Source organism: Choloepus didactylus, chromosome 14 (genome assembly GCF_015220235.1).
Source record: "Choloepus didactylus isolate mChoDid1 chromosome 14, mChoDid1.pri, whole genome shotgun sequence".
NCBI lineage: Eukaryota > Metazoa > Chordata > Mammalia > Pilosa > Megalonychidae > Choloepus > Choloepus didactylus.
Genome location: NC_051320.1, coordinates 25,989,320 through 26,016,100, shown reverse-complemented (window position 1 = coordinate 26,016,100; position 26,781 = coordinate 25,989,320). Strand labels below are relative to the sequence as shown.

The window sequence follows — 26,781 nt, the reverse complement described above, 5'->3', positions numbered from 1 at the left end:
TTAAAAAGAGCTTGCCTTAACATCCCCATTAAGTTTTGAAGCAAAGAAACAGTACCAGAGAAGGAGAGCAGAAGGGATATGGGGTCAATCAAGAATGTAAGAGAAACAAATGCTGGTCTAACTCTCTTTGTGTGTAACTTTAAAAACCACACAGCACAGGGAAACCAGACCCAAAGATAAAAATCCTAGCAGAGCTCATGGTATCCCTTGACCCATGCCCAGCAAAGTAATGAAATTCAAGAGAAAACAAACATGTTGGCTAAAAAATTCAGAAAGTATTTCTCTTCCAGGAATGTAAGTAGATTTTAGAATGAACCAAAAAACTAAGTGAGTTCACTAAAGCTATGCTAGAATCACTTCGTTCCTTGTCTCCATAACTTCCGAGACACTCTGCAATCTGTGATCCAGATAGGTTAGATTTTTCTGCATCTGACATCCTTCCCAATCCATGCCTGCCATCTCTTATCCAGGACCCACCATCCTCCCTTGGGCTGTGTTTCATTTCTGAGACTGTGATTGGGCAACCACTCTGAGCAACAGTGGCCTTGAACATAGAAGAACCTCTGCTAGTCCTAGTAATTGTTTCCATCTGTCTTCCAGACTCCTACAAAGGTCATGCTTAAGGGCATGGGCTTGGTGCCTGCTAAGTAAAGATGTGACGGAACTACTCTGGCTCAAGTCCCAGCTCAATCAGCCTTCATGTGAAATCGAGCCCAAAGCATATGTCCAAATCTATGACTGTTTGGGTACCTTATTGCTTCGTAACCACCAACTGTTATGTGGGCCAGCAACTTGGGCACCATATTGCTGAGGGGTATGACTTTTTGTAAAGGGGCAAAATGGTGCCAACATGGGGGAAGAGGAACTTTGAACTCAACCCTAGTAATGTACACCGACACCTACTTGTGTGTCACTCGAACAGTGGTGGGCAGGCCCACTGCATTGCCACTGTCTGCCAGCATCCCGTCTCCATCCCCACCGCTGGCGGCCTGGCGACCTCCTGGCCTCTGGTGGCCATCGTCATGACGCTTGGCAATGTTTCTTGGTCTCAACACTTGCAATTCTTCTTCTTCCAGGTTTATGTCATATACTTCGCCTTCAAATTCAACTGACAAGGAACGTGTCTGCCGAGTATGGACAAATCGGGGCTTGTACTCTGGAAATAAGGGAAGATACAATAATATGGATGTCTAGATGTAGTTTCATAGGGAGGAAAATGATTAGGTGGTATGGTGAGCATCTTGGAGAGGGACAAAATCCTCGTCTAACTCTCTTCGTGTATAACTTTAAAAACTACACAGCACAGGGAAACCCTGCTGCATTGCGGAGAGGCATCGTGGTGCTGTGGATGGCTCACTGGAATGCGTGTCGGGGAGAGCTGGGCTCTTGCGCTGGCTCTGCTGCCACATGGCGGTGTGATAGCATTAGGATGCTTTACTGAGCCCCGGGCCGTTCTTCTGCCAGTGAGGGCGTGGGTCTGGGTTATTTCTAAGATCCTTTCCACTTATGGCAGGTTGTGACTTTTCAAAGTCAAATGCTAGGGCAGTTAATTGGAATAAAACTATACTCCCAAATATGGAATTATAATGACTAACATTTACTGAGTTTTGCTATGCATTTTCTACTTTATACTCACCTCTAATCCACAATCTTGAAAGACAGGTATTATTATAAAAAATGCTTACAAAAATAAACTTATCTGATTGCCAAAACAGATGTATGAATTTGGTGCTATATCTTTGTCTTACAGATGAGAAAACTGAAGCTTTACTATTAAACACATTTTACAAGGTTACGCAGCATATAGCTGTGGGAGCTAGAACTACACGCAATCTGCCAGACTCCAAAGTAGCAGGAAGACCTACATTGGGCTGCTCCTTCAAAGAGGAAAATGCTTTGGCCACGTTCTATTTGCACAAACAGAGGACTGCTCCATAAGAAAAAATTAAATGTTGCAAAGGCTTTCATCACCTAGTAGACTTCTAAAAACTGGCAACTGGGAATAATGCTGTGGGGGAGCCAGCACCTTTTCTGGTCTCTCTCAAACATTGTCAAGCAATACCTGTAAAAGTAAGAACAGATATTGGCCCCTGTTTATCAGACACACTTGCACTTCTTTTGGCTGTACTCATATGGCCTTGGCTCTCCAGCCTGCTGTTAAAAGAGGAAGAAGGGAAGCGCATCAGCAGTGGAATCAGAATTGCCACGCGTCTGCTACAGCTTTCTTCATGGTCTGGCTCCTTTGGCAGATCCCAGGTGAGGGATGAGCCTCAGGACAGTCAGCAGTCACTGGAGAGTACTCGTGAGTTCCCTCACTGTGGGAAAGAAGAAAACCGACCTCTGCAGTATCACACACAAGCTTCCATGCAGCTTGAAAAACCTGTCAACTTCTCCATTTGTGCCCAGCACTTTAAGATCAATGTTCTTTGCAGTCAGGCCTAGGGGAGCAACGGCTCACTCTGTGGGAAAGAAGAGGGTGTCCCTGCCTTTCAGCCAGACATCAGAAACTGGAGAGTGCCAGAAGTCCTTATCAATGTTCTATTTGAAAATTAAAATTTGTATGAATTATTAAATCTGGCATTTAAAATATCTCCCAAATCATAATTCTTAACCTTTTGGGTTAAGGAGTCTTTTAGGAATTTGTTGACAGGAAGACGATGAAACAGGGAGTTACAGGCAGGGCTCACTCCTCTCCAAAAAGACAGCTAATGGACTGGCAGAAACTGTGCAGAATAACTGCTCTGCGGCTCTGGAGACTAGGGTAGTACTGTACAGCATCCAGGAAGAGGAGGACTAAGAGACCGAGAAAGTATGGTGAGAAACTGTAACTCATGTGACTGAGGCTCCTGGCGCCCAGCCCCTACCCTCAAGGCAAGCAGTTTCAGGACTGCCTGGACCCTGCCTGGTGGGCTGCTGCAGCTTGGGAGGGCTGTGGAAGTCCTCCTCCCCGAGAACAGAGGGGGACACAGCCCAGTACTAAGCTAGCTATCAGCCAGTGAATTTAGACTACTGGGTCCCAATGCTTTAGCTGGTCCCTGATGGGCACTACCTGCACCATTGTTTGACCACATCAGAGGGCCAAAAATACCCTGTCTTCTTAGTGCTGAGGGGAATAGGTTGCTAAAGAGCACCATCTGCTGGGCCAGCCAGGAAAGTGCACCCCTGGGGAGGTGAAATAAATGCTTTTTGGCATCCTTCCTGACCTTCTCAGTAGGGCCCTTTGGAACTGGTCTGCACCTCCAGTGTGGGTCCCTGGCCACGTTTTGGTTGGGAAATACTGATGAACCAAGGCCAAAGAAGAGTTTTAATACAGATCAAATCAACAACAAAATCAAAACAAGACAGAGAAACCGATTTTCAGAATAATCTCATTCAGATAATCAGATAGCAGCAGAAAAATCACAAGTCCTACTAAGAAACAAGAAGATATGACAAGTCAAAGGAACAAATTAAAAAGTCAGAAGAGATACAGAATTGGGAACTAGTCAAAGATATTCAAATAAATCCCCTAAACCAATTCAAGAAGAGGAAGGAAAATATAAGATAAAGGATATTACAAAGACATAGGGTAAGCCCAAAGAATTTGAAAGCATGCAAAGAAAAATAACAGAAACTTACGGTAATGAAAGGCACAATAGATGAGATTCAAAATACGTTACAGGCATATAATAGCACATATTATAAATAGGCAGAAAAAAGGATCAGTGACCTATAAGACAGGACATCCAAAACTAAAGACACAAAAGAACAGGAAAAACAGAACAGAGAAAAGAAGAACAGAAAAAGACAGAAAAGGAATGGAAAAATTTGAGCAGGTTCTCCAGGAATTGAATGATATCATGAAGTGCACACAAATACACATCATGGGTGTCCCAGAAGAAGAGAAGGGAATAGGGGAAGAAAAAGTATTTGGGGAAATAATGGCCAAAAACTTCCGAACTTTTATGAAAGACATAAATTTACATATCCAGGAAGCTCAACGTACTACTAACAGAATAAATCTAAATAGACCCACTATTCTAACCAGCCTGTCAAATGCCAAAGAGAAGGAATTCTGAAAGCAGCAAGAGAAATGCAATTCACCATACACAGGAGAAGCCAAATAAGACTAAATGCTGACTTCTAATCAGAAACCGTGGAGGCAAGAAGGCAGTGGAATGATATATTTAAGGTACTGATAGAGAAAAATTGCCATCCAAGAATTCTTTATCCAGCAAAGCTGTCATCCAAACATGAGGGAAGGTTTAAAATATGCACAGATAAACAAAAACTGAGTTTGTTAATAAGAGACCCGCCCTACAAGAAACACTAAAGGAAGTTCTGCTGGCTGAAAAGAGAGGAAAAAGAGGCTTAGAGGAAGAGTACAGAAATGAAGTTTATCAATAAGGGTAACTTAAAGGATAAAAAGAAAGAGAAAAATAGATCTGGCAAATAGAAGTCAAAGGATATAATGTTTGAAAGACTGCTTTTACAGTAATAACTTTGAATGTTCATGGATTAAACTCTCCAAGACACAGATTGGCAGAATGGATTAAAAAAAAAAACATATATGGTCTCACTAATATGAACTAACATTAATGAGCAAATTTTGAGAGTTAAAAGCTGATAACACAGGCTACCAGGAGATAGAAAGAGGGTAGAGATCAGGCATTTGATGCTGAAGGACTACAGAATGTTCAGCAGGATTGATAGTATCAATCCAGAAATAGATAGCACAATATTGTAAGTACACAGAACAAAGATGTCTGTGAGTAAAGCTGAAAGAGGTGGGATAGGAGAATGTATGATACCAGAAGTAAAGATAGATGATAAAGACTGGGACTGTATAACTTGGCAAAAACTGGAGTGGCCAATGACTGTTACTAAATATGTAAATATAAAAATCTTCTCACATGTGGGAGAACAAATGAATGTCAACCATGCAGAGTGCTGAAAAAGGGATTGTATTTTGGAAAAAACATAATCAAGGCAAACTAGAGTCTATGGTCAACAGTAAAATCATAAAATGCTTCCATTAAATGTAAGAAAGTTAAATGTGTATGAGGGGGATATAAGGGAGGGATATGGGATTCTTGGTAGTGGTGTTGTTTTCTGTCCTTACTGTTATATTGTTTTGGATGACATTTTATATTTCTTTTTATTATTCACCAAAAATTTTTTTTTTCATAATAATTAATATGTTCAAGTGTTGCCTGTGGTGATAAATGTACAACTATATAATGATACCATGAACAACTGATTGTACACTGTGGATAATTGTATGTTGTGTGACTATATCTCTATAAAATTGTAGGAAAAAATACAAATAGGAGTAAAAGTGCTGGAGAAAACATGGAGAGAGGGATGTACCTATTTACTGTTGATGAGGAGGCAGAATGGTGTAGCTAAGTATGTGGGGGCCATAAGGTCCTGCAACCTCATCATGAGGTGTGTACTTGGAAGATCTGAGAGCAGGGACATGAATGGACATTTGCACATTGGTGTTTATGGAGGCAGTATTCATGATTTGCAGTGGGAGGAGGTTGCCTAAGGGTACACTGACTGAGGAACAGAATGCTGAACTGTGGCATATGCATACAATGGAATACTGAGCAATTACGAGACAGAGTGAAGCTGTGAGACACACAACAAGGTGAATGGATCCTGTAGACAGCATTTTAGTGAAGTACACCAGAAACAAAGGCAAACACTATAATGCCTCACCAATATGGACTAGCTACAATGTGTAAACTCAGAAATCAATGTTAGAGCACAGCCTAATAGGGAAATGATTATTGTAATGGTACCTAGATTGTAAGTTCTTACAGCAGTCAAATATAATCCTGAATTGTAATGGCTATCTCCAAACTCTGAGATGTTGATCCCTTTGTGTATAACCTGATTGGTCTCTGGAACATTGGGTATCTGTGTGACACCTGAACTCAAGAGCTAGAGCTTGGCAGATATGAATGTCAGTATTAACGCATACAGCAACTGTTTAAAAAAAAAAAAAAAGGTGAAAAAGAGCCCAGACTTCAATTAGTGTTATGACTGAAGTAGATCCGGTTAAGACTAGGGCAAATAGGGCCAAAGGGTAAAGGTTGAAACTATGTGTTAAAACTTCAACTTCCATGTGAAACCAAGGGAAGAGATGTTTATTTGGTGTAGGATCTATATTTTCTAAACAATAGAACTTCTACAGTCAGTTTGTTCAAACACCATAATTATGTGGAACTTTAAACAGGAAGTGAGCAATGGTAGATCTGAATAGGTTAGAGTGAAATAGCAACACATCCCAAAGTAATATGGGCGGAGAATAAAAATACATATTCGGGGCCCCCCCTGAAGAGCTGGGGAAAGATGCAGAGGTGTTGGACTTCCTCACCTGGATTGCTGCTGATGTTCTCACAAACACTGGGGACTGATAGCTTGATATGCTGAGCCCTCTGTCTTGGGACTTGCCCCTATGAAGCTCGTTACTAGTAAAAGAGAGGCTAAACCTGCTTACAAGAGTCTCCCCCTGAGTGCCTCTTTGTTGCTCAGATGTGGCCCTCTCTCTCTAACTAAGCCACCTTGGCAGGTGATCTCACTGCCCTCCCCCCTATGTGGGACCTGACTCCCAGGGGTGTAAATCTCCCGGGCAACATAGGATATGACTCCCGGGTATGAATCTGGACCCGGCATCGTGGGATTGAGAACATCTTCTTGACCAAAAGGGGGGTGCGAAATGAAACAAAATAAAGCTTCAGTGGCTGAGAGATTTCAAATGGAGTCAAGAGGTCACTCTAGTGGACATTCTTACACGCTATATAGATGATACTTTTTAGGTTTTAATGTACTGGAATAGCTAGAAGTAAATACCTGAAACTATCAAACTGCAACCCAGTGGCCTTGACTCTTGAAGATGATTGTATAATAATGTAGATTATAGAGGGTGACAGTGTGATTGTGAAAACCTTGTGTATCGCACTCCCTTTATCCAGTGTATGGATAGATGAGTAGAAAAATGGGGACAAAAACTAAATGAAAAATAGGGTGGGATGGGGGGGATGATTTGGGTGTTCTTTTTTACTTTTATTTTTCATTCTTATTCTGTTTCTTTCTGGTGTAAGGAAAATGTTCAAAACTAGACTGGGGTGATAAATGCACAACTATATAATGGTACTGGGAATAGCTGATTGTACACCATGGAAGACGGTATGGTATGTGAATATATCTCAATAAAAGTGAATTTAAAAAATACATATATATATATGATCCATCTATATACAGTCTGAAACTCACCTTAGACACAAGGATACAAATATATTGAAACTGAAAGGCTAGGAAAAGATAGTCCATGGAAAGAGTAACCAGAAAAGAGCTGGAGTAGCAATACTCATGCTGGACAAAATAGACTTTAAGCGCAAAACTGTTAAAAAAAAAAAAAAGACCAAAAAAGGACAATATACTAATAGAAGGGGTAATCCACCAAGAAGACGCATAAATATTTAAGCATCTAACAAGGGTGCCCCAAAATACACAAGGCAAACACTGGCAAAACTGAAGAGAGTAATAGACATCTCTACAATAATGGGGGACTACCAGTCTCTTCAACAGATACAACATCCAGACAGAAGATCAATAAGGAAACAGAGAAGTCAATAATATAATAAATGAACTAGACCTAACAGACATTTACAGAACAATGCACCTCAAACAGCAGGATATACATTTTTCTTAAGTGCTCATGGAACACTGTCCAGGATAGACCATATACTGAGGCACAAAACAGGTCTTAATAAATTTAAAAAGATTGAAATTATACAAAGTACTTTCTCTGATCATAATGGAATGAAGCTGGAAATCAGTAACAGGTAGAGGACTGGAAAATTCACAAATATATGGAGGATAAACAACATACTTTTAAACAATCAGTGGGTCAAAGAAGAAATTGCAGGAGAAATCAGTAAATATCTTGAAACAAATGAAAACGAGAACATAATATATCAAAACTTAGGGGATGCAGCAAAAGCAGTGCCGAGAAGGAAATTTATAGCCCTAAACACTGACATTAAAAAGGAAGAAAGAGCTAAAATCAAAGACCTAACTGCACACATTGAGAAACTAGAAAATCAACAGCAAATGAATCCCAAAAAGGCAGAAGGAAAGAAATAAAGATTAGAGCAAAAATAAATGGACAACAAAAAAATCGGTAATATCAGGATCAGTAAAACCAATACTGAAAATCAGTTCTTTGAGAAGATCAATAAAACTGGCAAACCCTTAGCTAGACTGACAAAGACAAAAAGAAGGAAGATGCAAATAAAGAATATCAGAAATGAGAGGGGGGGTCATTACCACGAACCCCATAGAAATAAAAAAGATCATAAGAGGGTACTATGAACAACTGTATGTCATCACACTAGACAACTTAGACAAAATGGAAGATTTCCTAGAAACACACCAACAAATCCACTGCATCTAGAAGAAATAGAAGACCTCAACACAGCAATCTTAAGTAAAAAAGATTGAAACGGTCATCAAAAATCTCCCAAAGGAAGCAAGCTTTCTAGTCTCTGAAACTGCGAGCCAATAAATTCCTGTTAAGGCAAAAAAAAATTTTTTTTAATAAATAAATAAAAACCTCCCTCAAAAAATGTGAACAACCCAAGTGTCCATCAACCAATGAATGGATAAACAAATTGTGGCATATACATACAATGGAATATTACTCAGCAGTAAGAAGGAAATGAGGTCCCAAAGCATGGAACATGAATGAACCTTGAGCACGTAATGTTGAGTGAAATAAGTCAGACAAACAGGACAAATATTGTATGATTTCACTGATATGAACAAACTACGAAAAGTAAACTCAGTCATAAAATGTCAACTATAGGTTACCAAGAGATAGAATGAGGCTAGAATGGGGAGTGGTTGCTTAAGATGTACAGACTTTTTTAACCACGTTGAACTTACATTTGGAAATGGAGGTAATGGTAGCACATTTTCAGGAGTAGAGGTAACAGTTGTGAACTGTTTGTGAATGTAGTTGAAAGGGGTTGTTGATAGTCATGTATGTGACCATAAGGAAAGCTAAAGGCTAAAATATGGGACCGTGTAACACAATGAATCTTGTGGTGGACAATGTCCAGGATTAACTGTACAAATATAAAAAAGTTCTTTCATGAACTAGAGCAAATGTATGACACTATTAAAAGGAGTTAATAATGGGGCGTTATATGGGAAAAGATGTACCTACTGCAAACTATGGACTATAGTTAACAGTAATATTTTAATACTCTTTCATCAACAGTAATGAATGTACTATACCAATACTATGGGTTAATAATAGGGGGGAATAAGGAGTATAGAGGGATTAGGATTTTTATTTTTAGTTCTCTTCTGGAGTAATGAAAATGTTCTAAATTTGATCAATTGACTTTTGACAAAGCTTCCAAGTCCACTCCATTGGGACAGAAAGTCTCTTAAAGAAATGGTGCTGGGAGAACTGGATATCCTTATGAAAAAGATTGAAGGCTGCTATCTCATACCCTATAAAAAATTAACTCAATATAGATCAAAGACCTAAATATAAGAGCTAGTACCACAAGTGCCATAAAACTCCTACAATAAAGTGTAGGGAAGCACCTTCAAGATCTAAGTGATAGGCAGTAGTTTCTTGGACTTTACAACCAAAGTACAAGGACCAAAGAAAAATATAGATAATTGGGATCTCCTCAAAACTGGGGACTTTTGTGCTTCAAAGACTGTCAAAAAAGGGGAAAAGGCACCTACTCAATGGGAGAAAATATTTGGAAACCATATATCTGATAAGGGTTTGATATCCAGAATATAAAGAAATCCTACAACTCAACAATAAAAAGACAATGCAATTTAAAAACGGGTAAAACACACAGACAGACATTTTTCCAGAGCAGAAATACAAATGGCTAAAAAGTATATGAAAAAATGCTCAATGTCACTAGCTATTAGGGAAATGCAAATAAAAACGACAGTGAGATTATCATTTCACAATTACTAGAAGGGTCACTATTAAACAAACAAATCTCCAAGTGTTGGAGAGGAGCTGAAGAAATAGGAACACTTATTCACTGCTGGTGGGAATGTAAAATAGTACAGCCACTGTGGAAGACAATTAGGCAGTTTCTCAGGAAGCTAATTATAGGGCTCCCATATGATCTGGCATATGGGAAGAACTGAAAGCAGGGATGTGAACAGAGATTTGCACACCAATGTTCATGGCTGCATTATTCACAATTGCCAAAAGATGGAAACAACCCAAGTGTCCATCAACTGATGAAAAGATAAACAAAATGTGGTGTATACATATGATGGAATATTACTGAGCAGTAAGAAGGAATGAAGTCCGGATGTGTGCTAGAAAATGGACTAACCCTGGGGACAACATTTTGAGAGAAATAAGCCAGACATAAAGTGCAACTATTATGTGATCTCACCAATATGAACTAAATATAATAAGCAAATTCATGAAGTCAATATCTAGAATATAGGTTACCAGAAGATAGAGTGAGGGTAGAGAATGGGTAGAGATGCTTAATTTGTGTAGAATTTGTAATAAGTTTGATTGTAAATGTTTGGAAATGGATAGAGGTGATGGTAGCTATTTATGGTGAGTGTATAAATTAACAGCACTGAATTATGCATGTGATTGTGGTTGAAAGGGGAAGTTTAGGGTCATGTATACCACTAGAAGGAAAGCTAGGGGAAGGAAAACGGGACTGTGTAACATAGTGAACCTGTTGTGGACGAAGGTCATTAATAGTACAAATGTAAGAATGCTCTTCCATGAACTAGAACAAATGTATGTCACTATTAAAATATATTAATAATGGGGTGAAATGGGGGAAAGTACACCTAATGCAAACTATGGACTATAGTTACAGCAATATTGTAATATTCTTTCATCAATTGTAACAAAGGTACCAGATGAATGCTAAGTGTCAATAGCAGGTATAAGGAGTATTGAGTTTCTTTTTGGAGCAATAAGAATGTAATAAAAATTTATTGTGGTGGTGATTATACTGACAGCCATTAATTGTACACAATGGATGGATTGTATGGTGTATGAATAAAATTGCTTTGAAAAAAAGACATGAATGGACATTTTTCAGAAGCAGAAACATGAAAAACCAATCAACTTATGAAAAGAAGAATAAGCTTCCTTAATAACCAGGAAGATGCAAATCTTCCCAACAAGATAGCAAAAAATGAAGAAGTCTGACATCCCTAAGCATTGGTGAGAATTTGGACCAATGGGAACTTTTACATTCAGCAGGTATGAATGTAAATTGGTACTAGCACTTTGGAAAACAAGATGGGACCATCTGTAAATTTGAACTTTTGCAGATCCTACCTGCCCAGTAATTCTTCTAAAAAAAACCTCACAAACATATGCACCAAGAAGGATACACAAGACTGTTCCTAGAAGCTTTTTTCTTAGTAACAAGAAAATCCAAACCTTCCCACTATCTATTAATAAGAAAAGGGTCCAACTAATTTTGGTATAATGACACAATGAAATATTATACAGCAGTAAAAATGAATAACCTTCAATCACCCTTAGCAACTTGGCAGAAATATGGGTGAAAAAATAAAGTTGTAAAAGACTACATAAATTATGAAAGAGCTGTTAAATTCAAAAACAGTTAACCAAACAATATATTGTTTACAGAAACATATATCTCATAACCATATCTTCAAATAGGAAGGGAATATTAAACCCAGAAGTCAAAGTAGTTTTCTCTAGGATCTAAAGAAACAGAAGTAGGATAGGAAGGAGTTTATAAGAAGATGAAAAGATATGGGTGATATTCTAGATGTGTTCTAATGCAGTAGCCCTTAGCCACACATAGCTATGGTGATTTAAATTTAAATTAATTAACATTGAATAAGATTAAAAATTTAGTTCCTCAGTCATGCTAGCCAAAAGAGCCAAACAGCCACACGTGGCCGATGGCTACTATATTAAACAGAATAGATTTAAAGAACATTTCTAGTTCTATTGGACAGCTCTGTGCTAGAACAGGGATCAAGCAAACTTTTCCCATAATGGGCCAGATAGGTACTATTGTACCTCAAAGGCAGCCATAGGCCATATATTAATGAATGGACAGGACAGTGTTCCAATAAATCTTTACTTACAAACAAAGGCAGGGGGCCAGATTTTGCCTGCAAGCCGTCATTTGTCCATCCCTGTTCTAAATCTTAGGTTGAGTCATTGGTTGACAGAAGACCATTTTTTATGCTTCATAATTTTCAAGCATTCTAACACATCAAATATTATATAATACTTTTAAAAAATAAACTCTAATGTATATATCTAGGGGCAATTGGCAAAATCTCAGTAAGGTCTGTAAGTTACATAATAGCATTGTACAATGTTCACATCCTGATTTTTATCATTGTACTGTGGTCATATTAAGGAAATATTCTTGTTTTAAAGAAATACTCAATGGAAGTACTTAGAGGTTAAAGGAGCACCACACTTTCAAATGTGCAACTTTCAAATGTCACAGAAAAAAAGTTATACATTTACATAATACAGAGAGAGAAGATAAAGCAAATTTGGTAAAATGTTGGCAAAATTTTAAGAATTTAGGTGGAAGGTATACAGGAGCTCTTTTGTACTATTCTTGCAACTTTTTCGTAAGCCTGCACTCATGTCAAAATTAAAAGCTTAAAATGCATATACGTATATAGCCATATAAGGTAAAAAATTGTGGTTAAAATTTTACAATTATGTTTTTTAAGAAAAGAATTTGTTGAAAGTTAGGGACATCCAAGAAAAAGTGCACATACATAGAAAATATTTGGTAAAATTTTAGATAAAATGTCGGGGTTCATGACCCTGAAAATTCGACTGAAGTCGGATAAAAATACCTGTCCTAAGGGCTTCCATAATTCTTGTGAATGATTTAATTTCCAAATTTTGGACATGGACTTAATTTATGCATGTTTCTTATTTCCAAGCCAATGTAGAATCAGCACAAAAGTGAGTCATTTTGCATATTATTCCACTAGATGGCACCAGACCCTCTTTCTTTTAATGGAAGGTGCTAGACTGCAGGTTTTCATATTTCTATAATCCTAAGTCTCTCAGAGCTGCTTATTTTATGAGAAAAATGATGGGCAGTGCTTTTCATACTGGATTCAACTAGTCTGACCCTGTCAGCCAAGAGGCTTTTTTTAATTGGAAAAAAAAAAAAGTACTAAAACAGATTAAAATATGTGCCTTAAAAAAAAGTTTATGCTTTTCCTATTAAATTAAATGTGTAAGTACTGAACCATTGGAATTCGTTTTTAGCAACTTAAGGCAGACAAAACAGTATGTTAGTATGAAGGTAAACTAAAACTCACCTAAACCATACCCTGTAGCCCTCAGAATAACCACGTTACAGCTCTTTCATGTGTGGGTATGTTTTGTGCCTGGTGCTTTTACTGAATACGTTTTCATTCCATGATTAAGTGAAAGATGTTTATAAACCAAAATTTCAAACTGATCTCTACTTTCTTATTTTGAACAAAAGAAACGCTTGCTTTTGACCTGCTGGCAGGCAAACAACCTAAAACTGTATTTTGATAATATCTAAAATGCAGGAGCAACCCTTTTGTCCATTCCTACAGGCCTCGGCCTGCCAACACGACGGTCCCAAGGGAATGGCTTACTTGGAGTACCCTGGTTTCTCAGGAACTGCCTTTGACTTTTCCGCTGGCTCCTGCTGCTGCGATAACCAGCTTCCGCACAATTGCAGTCTTTGTTTTTGCCATGGAAGCCGTGAGAGTAGAGGTTCCGCGTGCTCTGCCTGGCGGTGAGCAGGTCACTGGATCCTTTACACTTGTGAATTCGAAGCTTGCCAGATGTATCCTCAATACACTGCCATTTCTGCAAAAGCCAATGTGAAAGCAGTTTACTGATTCTGATCCAGGTGTTATTTATTAAGGACTGTTGCTTTAGTCTTTCAAATGCTGGCAACACCATTAGAGAGTGAAGGAGAAACGCGAGCTTTCAAGTGACCCTGCAATAATTCAGCTCCCAATTCTCTTGATTATTCCTTTCACTGTAGGCCAAGGCAGATGACAATGAAATCATTGGAAACCAAAACTACCTTGGTGACCTGAGAGCCAAAAAATGATATCTAAATCCTCACCACCCAGACTAAACAGAGTCTTGAATGAAACATGTAAAAGCCCTTAATTCACTAAACCACAGAACACAGCTGTCAGCGCTGTTTTCACCAGACCCCTCTTTCTAGAAAAACAAACTTGGCTGCTTTGTTCTCTGCCTGTGAATTTCTAATGCAAGCCAGGGAAGAGTGGCACATGAGGAAGTGGGAAATCGGAGCCCTTCACAAGGAGAGCCAACTTGCATAGACCCCAGACTTTACAAAACTTACCAGGTTTTCCTTCTTGCCTTTTCTTACTCACCTACAAACTCTGTGTCCTCCAGAACCTGTGAGAGGCATACTTCACCTTCCCGACAGAGCCACATGGGTAGCTGGCATGGCTTTCTAGCTTGAGCCTTTTATCAAACCTGTTGCAGTTACTTCTGTCTCAAGTCTGAGTAAATTATGGCACAGAATCAGGTGTGTTTCACAATGCTTCTTGAATCTCATTCTGGCTGAAGTCATGCCTTTTCACCCTCAGGGTCATTTTATGGGATCCTCCATGCCATACACAAAGACCTAATAACCTTTCACTTGTTATTTTCCCCTTTCTCCCTCCCTAAACTGTGAAATTGGGAGGAAGGAAGAATATTCGCCTGAGTTTTAAGTTGACCACTGTGCAGGTCTGAATCTATTATGTCCCCCACAAAAGCCATGTTCTTTACTTCTTAATGCAATTTTATTTAGATATAGTTGCACACCATAGAATCATTCAAAGTGTACAATCGATTATTCACAGTGTCATATAGTTGTGCATTCATCACCACAATCAATTTTTTGAACATTTTCATTACTCCAGGAAATAAAAATGAAAATAAGAATAAAAATATGAAAGAACACCAAAAACATCTCATACTCCTTCCCACCCCACCCCCATTATTCATTTACTTTTTGTCCCCCTTTTTTCTACTCATCTGTCCATACACTGGATAAAGGGAGCATTAGCCACAAGGTTTTCACAATCACACAGTCACCCTGTATAAGCTATATAGCTATATAACCATCTTCAAGAATCAAGGATACTGGATTGCAGTTCAACAGTTCCAGGTATTTCCTTCTAGTTATTCTAATACACTAATAACTAACAAGGGGTATCTATAAAATGTATAAGAACAACCTCCAGAATGACCTTTTGACTCCATTTGAAATCTCTCAGTCACTGAAACTTGTTTTGTTTCTCTTCCCCCTTCTCATCAAGGAGGAAAAGCCATGTTCTTTAATCCAATCTTGTGGGTGCTGACTTATTATGGGTGGGACATTTTGATTAGGTTGTTTCCATGGAGATGTGACGCACCTGTGGGTGAGAACTTTTTAGATTATTTCCGTGAAGATGTGACCTCAACCATTCAGGGTGGGTCTTGATTAGTTTACTAGAGTCCTTAAGAGAGCTTAGAGCCGACACAGACCCACACACTTGGAGATGCAAACAAAAAGACATTGGGAGATGCTAAACTAAGAGAGGAAGCCCCCAGTTTGCCCCAGAAAAGCTAAGAGAGGACCCCCAGATGCTTAGAGAGAAACGCCCTGGGAGAACAAGCAAGGATGTACAGGAGCTAAGAGACAAGCTAAGAGAGACAGAAGCACAGAGACATTTTGGAGAAAGCCATTTTGAAACCACAACTTGGGAGCAAAGGACCAGCAGACGCCTGCAACATGTTCTGGATGCCATTGGCCATTCATTAGTGAAGGTATCCTCTTGTTGATGCCTTAGTTTGGACACTTATGGCCTTAGAACTGTACATTTGTAACTTAATAAATCACCTTTATAAAAGCCAATCCATTTCTGGTATTTTGCATAACAACAGCTTTAGCAAACCATGGTAGTTCAACCTGCTGTAATGCAACATTATCAAACTTGGGTCAATTTTTACTTCCATATCTGAGTGTCACCTGTGGACTTTCACTTAGTACTTTTCATTATTGTGATTCATTTTTAAACTGTGGCCAAAGAAATCCATATTTTCATGTGTTTGTTGTGCCAGTTACATGTTTTCAAATATATATTAAAAATTAAATAAAAGTTGTTCTTTCATGTACCTCTTACAATTACCCCACAAATCCCCAATGGTGCTCTGGGGTAGCATCTTGGTTGCAAAGTGTCCTAATGCAAGTCTGGCCACAGGTCCCAGTTGGCTTTGCCAGCAGACAAATGACACTACAGTACAACATGGGATGCACCACTAACAACGAACCAAGAAGTGGAGGGATGGTTCATTCTCTCTTAAGGGAGTTGAATACCTTCAAGAAGTGCTGAATTATCAGAATTGCTGTTAAACTTCTACCTATAGTCACCCAATCCTGGATACGTAGGGCTTGTTCTATGATCTTACTTTAGCACCTCCACACTCTTTGTGCTACTGACTCTGGGTGCTGCAAGCCACCTGAAGGTACAGCCTTCTTTAGTGGCCTGGCCAGACTGTCTTGAATGTTCACCATCTCTATCCAGAGAAGTAGGAACCCCAGAGACCAGGCAACCAACTACCTGTTTACAAAGTCATGAAAAGGCAACACAAACAAGAGTAGTCTCAACACTAAGTTAGAAGTAATTTAACTAAAAACAAAACAAAACAAAAAACAACAACAAAAAAACCTGAAGTCAACTTGAATAGGCACTCAGGAGTTGTCAGATCAGTGGTTCTCAAAGTTGGCTGGAGCGTGGGATTTTTTTTTTTTTATTTTTTATTTTTAAAGCTCCTGAGGTGATTCTAATGTGCAGTTGGAGTTAAGACCCCTTGCTTTAGATTAGCAACTGGTTATTGGACCTCTTTGCAGCTGGATCCCATGTGGAGAGCAGAAGGGATATATATTTAGGTCTACTTAGCTCAGACAGATGAGCCTTTGAGAGAAATGTATGTATTTGTGTGAGTGAGTGTGAAAAGGCAGCTGTGTCTATTAAGTTACTGATCTAAAGAGGCTGGAAAACAACTCCAGTTGAACAGATGAACACTTGCAGAACTATGTGCTATACTTAAGAAAAACCAAATCTCCTTGCTCTCTTTCCACAGTTAGTTTACAAGTGATAGAACTTAGTCTTAGCTGCAAACTACCCATGGCCTGTCCCATGGTTCTGCACTTAAAGGTGGAGACCAGCGATTCCCAGGCCTGGGTTTGCAGCATCCACAGATACATCAAATTAGTTTGAGGAGGGTCCATGAAATAGCTCTCAAAGATGACATACAAAAAAACCTTATGTAAATCCACTAAGAAACAATTAAGCCACATAGAATTCTTGCTAGTGAAAATTATCACCAAAATAACTTTTCATAGCTCCAAAATATTTGGTTATCAGTAGTGCTTGAGTGTCTATCTTAAATCCAAATGGTTTGGGGAGTCTCTACCTCTAGCACTTAAAAACTAAGCATTGGCCACATAATGCTGATACGTAGCAAAAGAAGGCCCTACAAAATTCACAACCAAGTGGAAGCTTAAGAAATGTTCCCTTTTCTATCAGACAGAAAAATCTGGCTAACTGTACTCTTGAAAAATAAAGGCCTTATGTCTTTATACAATTACATTCTATATACACTTTTATACAAATACTGATCTTTAAATCATGCAACTGTAGTGAAAACTTTCCTTAATTTTAACAAGGCATAAAAAGAAATTCTGTCTGTTTTTTTGACCTGGAAGAGCTGAGATACAAGTAGATTTCTATAGAGCACACAGGTATATGAAGACTTTTTAGAAACTTAGCCTATTTGGAACCCAACCTACATTTTCCCAATAGCCAAATTCCTTGCTGATTTCCTATGGGAAATGAAAAAGGGAAAGGGTGTTTCCTTTCTGAAGAGCTGAATTCAACTACACCCAAGTTCTGGCACTGCCCTTGGCACTGATGAATTGTACCATACTGTTTTACTCAGCAGGTCTACCAAAATGCAATACACCAGAAATGGGCTGGCTTTTAACAGTGGGGATTTATTAGCCTACAAGCTTATCATTTTGATGATAGCTTCTTCCTGAAGACAGGCTACTGGCGATCTCAGAACTCCTTTGTTACATACAGTAAGGCAAATGGCGGTGTCTGCTGGTCTCGCCCTTCTTTTCTGGGTTTCACTGCAGTGGCTCCTCCCCTCCCCCACCCTCCGCTCTCTATCCCATTTATAAAGGACTCCAGTAAGAGGATAAGACCCACCAGGAACCTCAACTGATCTAACCTAATCAGAAGGTCCCCCCCCAAACAGATTTACACCCATAGGAATGGATTAACTTTAAGAACATGGTTTTCTGGGGTCCATTTAAGTTCAAACTACCACACTCCACCCTCTGGACCCCTAAAAGACAGGTTCTTTCCATATGCAAAATACATTCCTTCCAAATCTCAAAAGCCTTAAATAACTTCAGTAACAATATTAAGTACAAAGTCTCATTAAAGTCAGTTACAGATGTGGTCTGTCCTAGTGTACAATTCCCCTCTGGCTGTGGACCTGTGAAACTTAGAACAAGTTATCTGCTTCCAATATACAAAGGAGGGACAGTCATAGGATAAACATTCCCATTCCCATAGGGAGAAATTGGAAGGAAAACAGAGGTCACGGGTTCCAACATTTCCAAAACCCTGCAGGGCTCACTCCATTAGATTTCAAGGTCTGGGAGTCATCTAGAGAACAGATGCCTTGTCCTCGGGCCTGGTGGAGCAGCAGCCCTGACCTTTGCAAGAGCTTGCACAGTCCATGCTCTTGGCTTTACTATCCTCAAGCTTCAGGTTCAGCCAAGCTCTCCACAATCCCCCAGGCACCTGAGAGCCCTGGGTGGTAATACTCTTCATGAACAACAGGGTGGAAGGCTCACCCCCTGCAAGCTCCAGGGCATACTCACCTTTTCCACATATGTGGGTGGGTTCACTTCTTGGCCTGAGGTGTTTTTTTTTTTTTTTTTTTTTAATTTTGAAATAAATTCAGGGTTATATGAACAGTTGCAAAAACAATATTAGCCCCATACACAGAATTCCATCATACCCTGACCCCCCTCCCCCGATAGCTCAATCCACCAACTTTAACATGTTGTCACATCACTATTTCTTTCCCTCCCTATCATCCATCATCTATTGCTCTGTCTTCTGAACATATGAGAGCTAGCTGCACACATCCTTGAACATACACTATAATTCACGTATACACTTTCCATGAACAAGAACATTCTTTTATGCAATCCCATTAAGCACAGCTAAGAAGTACAAGAGATTCAACAATGATACAAAGCTTACATTCTATATTTCCTTTTCCTTATGTCTCAACTGTGTCCCTTTGAGCCACCTGTCCTCTATCCTCCAGTCCCATCCAAGTTCATCCTTAGCATTCAATTGTCGTCTAGTTAGACTGTCTTTTTTTTTTTTTTTTCAGTTGTGGAAACATATATACTGCCTAAATCTTCCCATTCCACCCCCTCCCTAGCCTTCCATTAGTGGGATTAATCACATTTAGAATGTTGTAATGCTCTTTCCCACCATCCATTACTAGAGATTTCCCTTCACCTCAAACAGCAACCCTACACTCATGTCTTAACTCCCCATTGCTCCTTCCCTCATTTCTCTTAACCCATACTCTACTTTTCATCTCTATGGTTATATTCTCTGATAATTTCTTTGTGTTTACTGTGGCTCTTAAAATTAACCTCTTAAATCCATATCAATTTTGTTTTTCTTTGATACCATCTTCACTTCAATAGGACACATAAACTATGTTCCTATACTCCTTCATTCCCCCACCTTTATATAGTTGTCTAAAATTACATCTTTTACATTGAGTTCAAAACCACTGATTTGTCCTTAGAGTTTGTGTATTTTATATTATGTAGGAAGAAAATAGTGGAATTACAGTTAAAAAATTATTGACTTCTATTTGTATCCCATTGTGGTTGGAGTATATTCCTTTTTTTTTTTTTTTAATTTCTTGAGGCTTGTTTTATGTCCCAGCTTATGGTCCCTTCTGGAGAAAGATCCGTGATCACTAGAGAAAAATGAGTGTCCTGGTGCTTTGGGATGTAAGATACTGTATATGTCTGTTAAAATTCTCTATATCTCTTTCTCCTTTCTTTGTCTCTCCGCTGGCAGGGCTCCCCTCAGAATCTGAAGTAGGGCAGGTCTTTCATCGGCAAAGTCTCTCAGCATTTGTTTGTCTGTGAAAAATTGAAGCTCTCCCTCAAATTTGAAGGCGAGTTTTGCTGGATAAAGTATTCTTGGTTGGAAATTTTTCTCTCTCAGAATTTTAAATATGTCACGCCACTGCCATCTCGCCTCCATGGTGGCCACTGAGTAGTCACTACTTAGTCTTATGTTGTTTCCTTTGTATGTGGTGAATTGCTTTTCTCTTGCTGCTTTCAGAACTTGCACCTTCTCTTCAGTACTTGAGAGTCTGATCAGAATATGTCTTGGGGTGGGTTTATTTGGATTTATTCTATTTGGAGTTCACTGGGCATTTATGCTTTGTGTATTTATACTGTGTAGAAGGTTGGGGAAGTTTTCCTCAACAATTTCTTTGAATACTCTTTCTAGACCTTTACCCTTCTCTTCCCTTTCTGGGACACCAATGAGTCTTAAGTTTGGACGTTTTATTTTATCTTTTGTATCCCTGAGATCCATTTCAATTTTTTCGATTTTTTTCTCCATTCTTTCTTTTGTTCTTTCATTTTCTGTTCTGTGGGCTTCTAGGACACTGAGATGTTGTTCAGCTTCCTCTAGTCTTGTATTGTGAATATCCAGAGTCTTTTTAATCTGGCCAACAGTTTCTTTTATTTCCATAAGATCTTCTATTTTTTTATTTACTCTTGCAATGTCTTCTTTATGCTCTTCGAGGGTCTTCTTTATGTCACTTATATCCCGGGCCAGGGTCTTCTTGATGTCCTTTAAATCCTTTGCCATGTTTTCGTTCCTTGATTGTAGTTCTTTGATTAATTTTGTGAGGTACAGTGTATCTTCCGATATTTTGATTTGTGTGTTTGGAGTTGGATTCTCCATATCTTCTGGTTTTATCATATGCATTAATATTATCTGTTGCTTTTGACCTCTTGGCATTTGTTTTGCTTGCTAGGGTTCTTTCAAGTTGTAAAGAAAAAGGGATATCAATCTAATTTTTCAGGAACACAGTTTGGTGACATACACTTTCTCTAACTAACCAGCAGATGGTGTCTGTGAATCACCTATATCCCTCAAGTCAGTTCTCAACCTTGTTCCCGCGGTGTGTGGGGAAATGATTCTTGTGGGTTCAGTTGGAAAACTCAGTTTGAGTGTATTGTTGGAGCCGTCCACCCTGAATGTGGGGCGTGTGTACGGGTGGCCAGGGAGGAAGGGCAGTTTTAATGCTCAAATCCCCCAGGATCCCAGAGACTCAAGGCCGCCACAAGAGTCTAAGCCTTCATTTCAGTTCAGCCCCAGACCCTCTCTCTTTCGCTGATCCATAAACCACCAGACTTGGTGTAGCATCCCTGGGTTCTCCGAGTGGATCCCCCTCCCAGCTGCACTCCTCCAGGAGCTCAGCCGAGGGAATGCAGTGCTACATCACCAGTGCGCGCCATCCCTGAAGGGAAGCCCCAGGCTGCCGGGCCGTGTGGCGGCACGCTCTCAGCCTGAGGCAAAAATGGCCGAACGGGGCGTCTCAGCCCCGTCCTCCTTGCACAGTTCCTCCTTCCCAGCTCTGGGACAACTGGCAGGGCTCTGGGCTGTGGGCACAGCCCCAGGCAGGAGTTTATCCAGCCCTCCGGGGGGCCAGCTGCTAGCCGTGGGGTTTCTTTCTGCTTCTGGCTCTCCCCTCTGTTCCCCCAGACCCAAGGGTATCTGCTGTGGGCTATCTTCCCGGCCAGACACCGAGAGGCCAGCCCAGCCCCCTCTTGCTGTGTTTTACTGCATGGTTCCCACAATTGCAGCTGGAGCCGCTCCTGGGTTCCCCCCCCCCACCTTTTTTTTAAAGAGCCAGCCGGTCTCCAAATGCTGAACCCTGGCTTCCCCAGCCTGCCGCACGGCTGCGGGTCTTCCAGCCAGATTACTCACTTGTTTCAGAATGCTGACGCCCAGTTTCACCAAGTATACGGCCCCTCTGGAGCTACGAGCCCTCGTCCAGCTGGCGCATTGCTGTAAGCGGTATTCTAGGTCACTTTCTGGTTTTTAGCTAGTGTTTTTCACGGAGGCGTTTTTTTCACCCTGTCTCAGCTAGCCACCATCTTAGTTTCTCTCGGCCTGAGGTGTCTTTATTCCAGATCTCAGTTTTCATAGTTCTGCCTTTGAAGTCATTTTTCCTTCAACCTATCCCTTTTCGTTATGGCTGGCAGTGGTTCCATTCATAAAGATCTCTCAAAAAACTTGGTTTCACATGCAGTACATAGGGGTCCCAACCATCAAACAAAAGAACTATCCACAGATCCAATCCTGACTTGAACTGAAATGGCTGGTTGGATTCATAGTCAGGTAAATCCTCACATGGAGCACTATTTTCTCAGGATTCATTTTCTGGAAGTTCAGAGTTTTCCCAAACCATCAATTTCTGGTTTGTTTGTACCCAGGGGTTCAGTTCTCAGCTTATCCCTTTCCTCTTGCATTTTACTATAAGCTGCAAGGAGAAATCAGGCTTCACTTTCCACACTTCACTTAGAAATCTCATCAGTTAAATATCCAAGTTCATCACTTTCAAATTTTGTCTTCGATTCAACAGCAGAACACAATTTCACCAAGTTCTCTGCCACCTTAAAATAAGGATCGCCATTATTCCAGTTTCTATAACACATTCATCATTTCCTTTGGAAGTACCCTTAGCATCCATATTCCTACCAACCATCTCTTCAAAGCAATCTAGGCCTTTTCTATCAAACACCTCACAATTCTTCCAGAATTACCCCCTTACCCACTTATAAAGCTGCTCTAGCATTTCTGGTATTAGCAACAGCACCCCACTCTTATATCAGAATCTGCTTTAATCAGCTGGATTGCTGAAATACAATATACCAGATATGGGCTGGCTTTTAATAATGAGAATGTATTAATTTACAAGTTTAATCCCCCAGTTCTGAGGACTTGAAAACATCAAAATCATCTTCCTGAAGACTGTTTGCTGGTGATCCTGGACTCCTCTGCTAGTTGGCAAGGCACATGGTGGCATCTCCAGGTCTCCCTCTTCTCTTCTGGGTTTTTCTGCTTCCAGACTCTGGCTTCTGGCTTCAGTGGCTTTGTCTCTCTGTATTCATCCCATTTATAAAAGACTCCAGTAAGAGGTTAAGACCCATGGGAGGGGTTGGGTAGGTGGCATCCTCAACTGAAATAACCTAACCAAAAGGTCCCACCCACAACAGGTCCACACCCACAGGAATGGGGTCCATTCAGCTTCAAACTACCACATGTCAAAATCAAATATATGTATATCCATATATGCATGAATACATACAAATGTAATACACACTTATAAACCCATGTAGGAATATATACACATTCCTACATACATACTTGGATAAAGCAAGAGCCAGTGACAAAAATGGCAGTTACTTTCTATACCATAGAGATTATGAAAGTTACTATATTTTACATACATATGTATATCATATACATACATATGAATAATTATCTAGAGGCATTGAAAATTTTAGTTGCAGGCACACTAGGAATTTTAATGAAATGTAATTACCACACATTTGCCACAGTCATTTTAGTATTCAATATCATGACAATTTTTATCGCTGAGCAATAAAACCTTGAAATAGCTGCAACTAAAATGGTCATCAGAATTTATAGAGAAAGGAGATGAGAAATTTTAAAAGGATTGCTCTGAAACTCATGCCTCAAGCCATTTAAGTGGGCAGAATAATGAGAAGAGAAGGGTTTCAGGAATGACCAGAAAGTCTGAGCTCAGGTGAGGCTCCTCCTAAGGGGAAGTGGGCTGAGGAGTCCAGCCACAGAAATGGGCTGGCCAATCAAGTGCCCTTGCCGAAAGGCAGCTGCCCCACTGCCTCCCTTTTAGCTGCTCCCTTGAAGCTTATCAGTACATCAGTTAATTGCCAAATCCAATTGTCTCCAGTCTTCTACCACTCACTCCTTCTGCTAATCCCTTTTCTGCTTTCTGGAACCACAGTCTCTCAATTCTCCACAGACCTCTCTGACTCATTAGTCTGTACCAAGAATTTAGCACACATTTATCCCACAGATATTTCCTTACATCTACTGTGAGCTAGGTGCTAGATAATGCTGTCATTTAAATAATAACCTAAATGTAATTTAAGCTATTATTTCATTCTAGCTTTTCCTACCATACCAGACCTTGGAATTAAGGGTGAGGACCGTATCTCCTCCTCCTGAATCCTGCCCACAAATTAGCTCAGCACAGAAGTAACAAGCTGGGCAACAGTGTTTTTGATTAATTAACCTACCAGTATGTAAATCACACTTGATGAAGAAAAGTTGGCTATTTTCGTACACGGATACATGCATGCAGCTGGTGTGGTGGAATCAAGCCTAATGAGAAGAATGGGCCAAACGCCTTTTGAAAAATTCCCTTATTCATCATCTTCAACACCATCACCATCATCTATTGAAATCTTATTTGATGAGCACTTTCTATGAATTTACTCTCACAACAAACTGAATTGGTGCTGCCACAACTAGTTTTTTGAAATAGGATTTTGTACTAGTATTACCTATATTCTTCCTGGGACTTGGGAATGGTATTTTATAGCCTATGTTGGTGTGGTAGAGTGCAAAAGGCCTGAACTTTCAAGCTCGAAGTGCCTGGATTTGAATACCAGCTTCATCATGTGGCTATGTGGCCCTGAGCCACTCAGATACACAGCTGAAGCCTTTGCAGGGTCTTGAGGATTAGAGATAACCCATGGCAAGAATGCAGCACAGGGAGATGCTCAACAAAGGCAATTTTATTATTATATTATTAATAATTTTATTCCTTAAATACACACACGCTGATTATTACTTAAAGAATCCGATCTAATGTAAACTTGATGAGAGGTAGCCATGTTCATTGGAGATAACCATTGGGTTGTGGATCTGAAGACCTCAATTTTAATTTTCTCTCTCTGCTGACTCTATGGCCTTGAGCAAATTGCAGAATCCCTTTGTTCTTCCAGATTCCACATCTGGTAAAATAATACTTGCTCCTCCTGGCCTCAAGGATACGTCATGAGGATAAATTGTTGAGTGTTTTCAGAGTCCCGAGGAAAAGATACACTGTATGAATCCAGAGCAGTACTCTTATAATTGGCTTTTTAAAATGTCATCTAATCCCTAGGAAAATTCCTGTTTTCTGGATATAAATTGTATATAATATAGTAACTATTATTTAGTGGGGAGACCTTGGTTTTTGAATCATATAGACCTTGGTTTGATCTCTGGTGACTTTGGTCAAATTACTTTTCCCTTCTGAGCTTCAGTTTCTTCACATTTAAAATGGGCACAATATCTATCTTATGGAACAGTTTTCAGGTTAAAATATTCCATGTAAAATGCCTAGCGCTATATTAGATGATGATAGAACTCTGGTTACTTCCCCTTCCTGAAGCAACCACTAGGTAATCATTATGGTTTTTACATTTTGAATTGTATGCATATCCCAGGTTGGTTAGGGATCTTCTATATTCTTATTTATGACTATTATGCCTATTTTCATGAGTGAGCAACAAAATTTTTGGCTATGCCTTTTTAGAAGTATAATTAATGCATTTAGCAATCAATGTAATAATTAATTTCACACACACAGATTAATTATCCATTATAATATACGTTCTCTGAAATGTACCAACTATACAGCAATTTTCTGATATCCTGATTATCCTAATGCCAGTACTATTATCATGAAAACCTACATGTTAACACAGGAATAAAATTTCTATCTCAACACTTAGGTAATATAAAAATATATACATTTTTGTCTCAACTGCTATTTAACTCAAACCACTGTCAAATTTTATCACCAACATGAAATAGAGTTACTTGGGCCAAGAAGATTGATTTCCTGCTGTCTCTGAGGAGAGGCAAGATTGGCTAGGGCAGAAAGGAAAGTGGAAAGAGCAGAAAGAGCAGGAGAGAAAATATTTCCTCTTTTAGATCTTAACCTGGAAAATCACTTGGGAAAGTCAACACTAGAACATTGGAAGTATGGTTATTTCAGCTCAGGGAAAACAGAAGTGGTTAACTGTCAGTGGCCAACAATCCAAAGCCAGGTGTTGTGCAGGTCCTTTATATAGTTTAATCCTATAATCTCTGCAGCAACCCCCTGAGGCAGCTGCTAACAGCGTCCCCATTTTACAGATGAAGAAGCTGAGGCAGAGTTAGGTTAAGTAACTTGCCTGTGGTCACAAACCAAGAAAATGATGGAGCTTGGATACAATTCCAAGGCTCTTAACAAGGATGCCAATGACAAGAAGGATGGTTTGGGGCATGGTGTGAGATTTTGATGGGCTTGGGGTAGGGGGTAAGCATTTGGGAAGACCAAGGCAACAGTTTACATGCAGAGGAGAAAGTGGGAATGAATGTGTTATGTTTAGCAGACAGGGAGGAGGGGAACCTGACCAGAGTGGGCAGGGTTAGGGAGTATGCAAAATAAGATGCTGTAAATTAAACAGGGTAGGAGCCACCTTATGTAGTTTATGAGTAGTGTGTCCTTAAATTTGTCTGTTTCTGACTTGTTTA

The 26,781-nt window shown here is 39.6% G+C and overlaps 1 protein-coding gene across 6 annotated transcripts in view; it reads right to left on the bottom strand.

Moving 5' to 3' along the window:
• The window catches only part of SULF1 (sulfatase 1), a 235,287-nt gene that overhangs the window by 63,939 nt on the left and 144,567 nt on the right, over positions 1–26,781 (bottom strand). For all 6 annotated transcript variants that reach the window (XM_037803038.1, XM_037803039.1, XM_037803037.1 and 3 more), the window contains 2 exons: positions 13,669–13,885; positions 904–1,156 (listed from right to left, as the gene is read on the bottom strand). In XM_037803038.1, the coding sequence (XP_037658966.1) occupies positions 904–1,156; positions 13,669–13,885 (470 nt within the window). The remainder of the gene's footprint in view (positions 1–903; positions 1,157–13,668; positions 13,886–26,781) is intronic.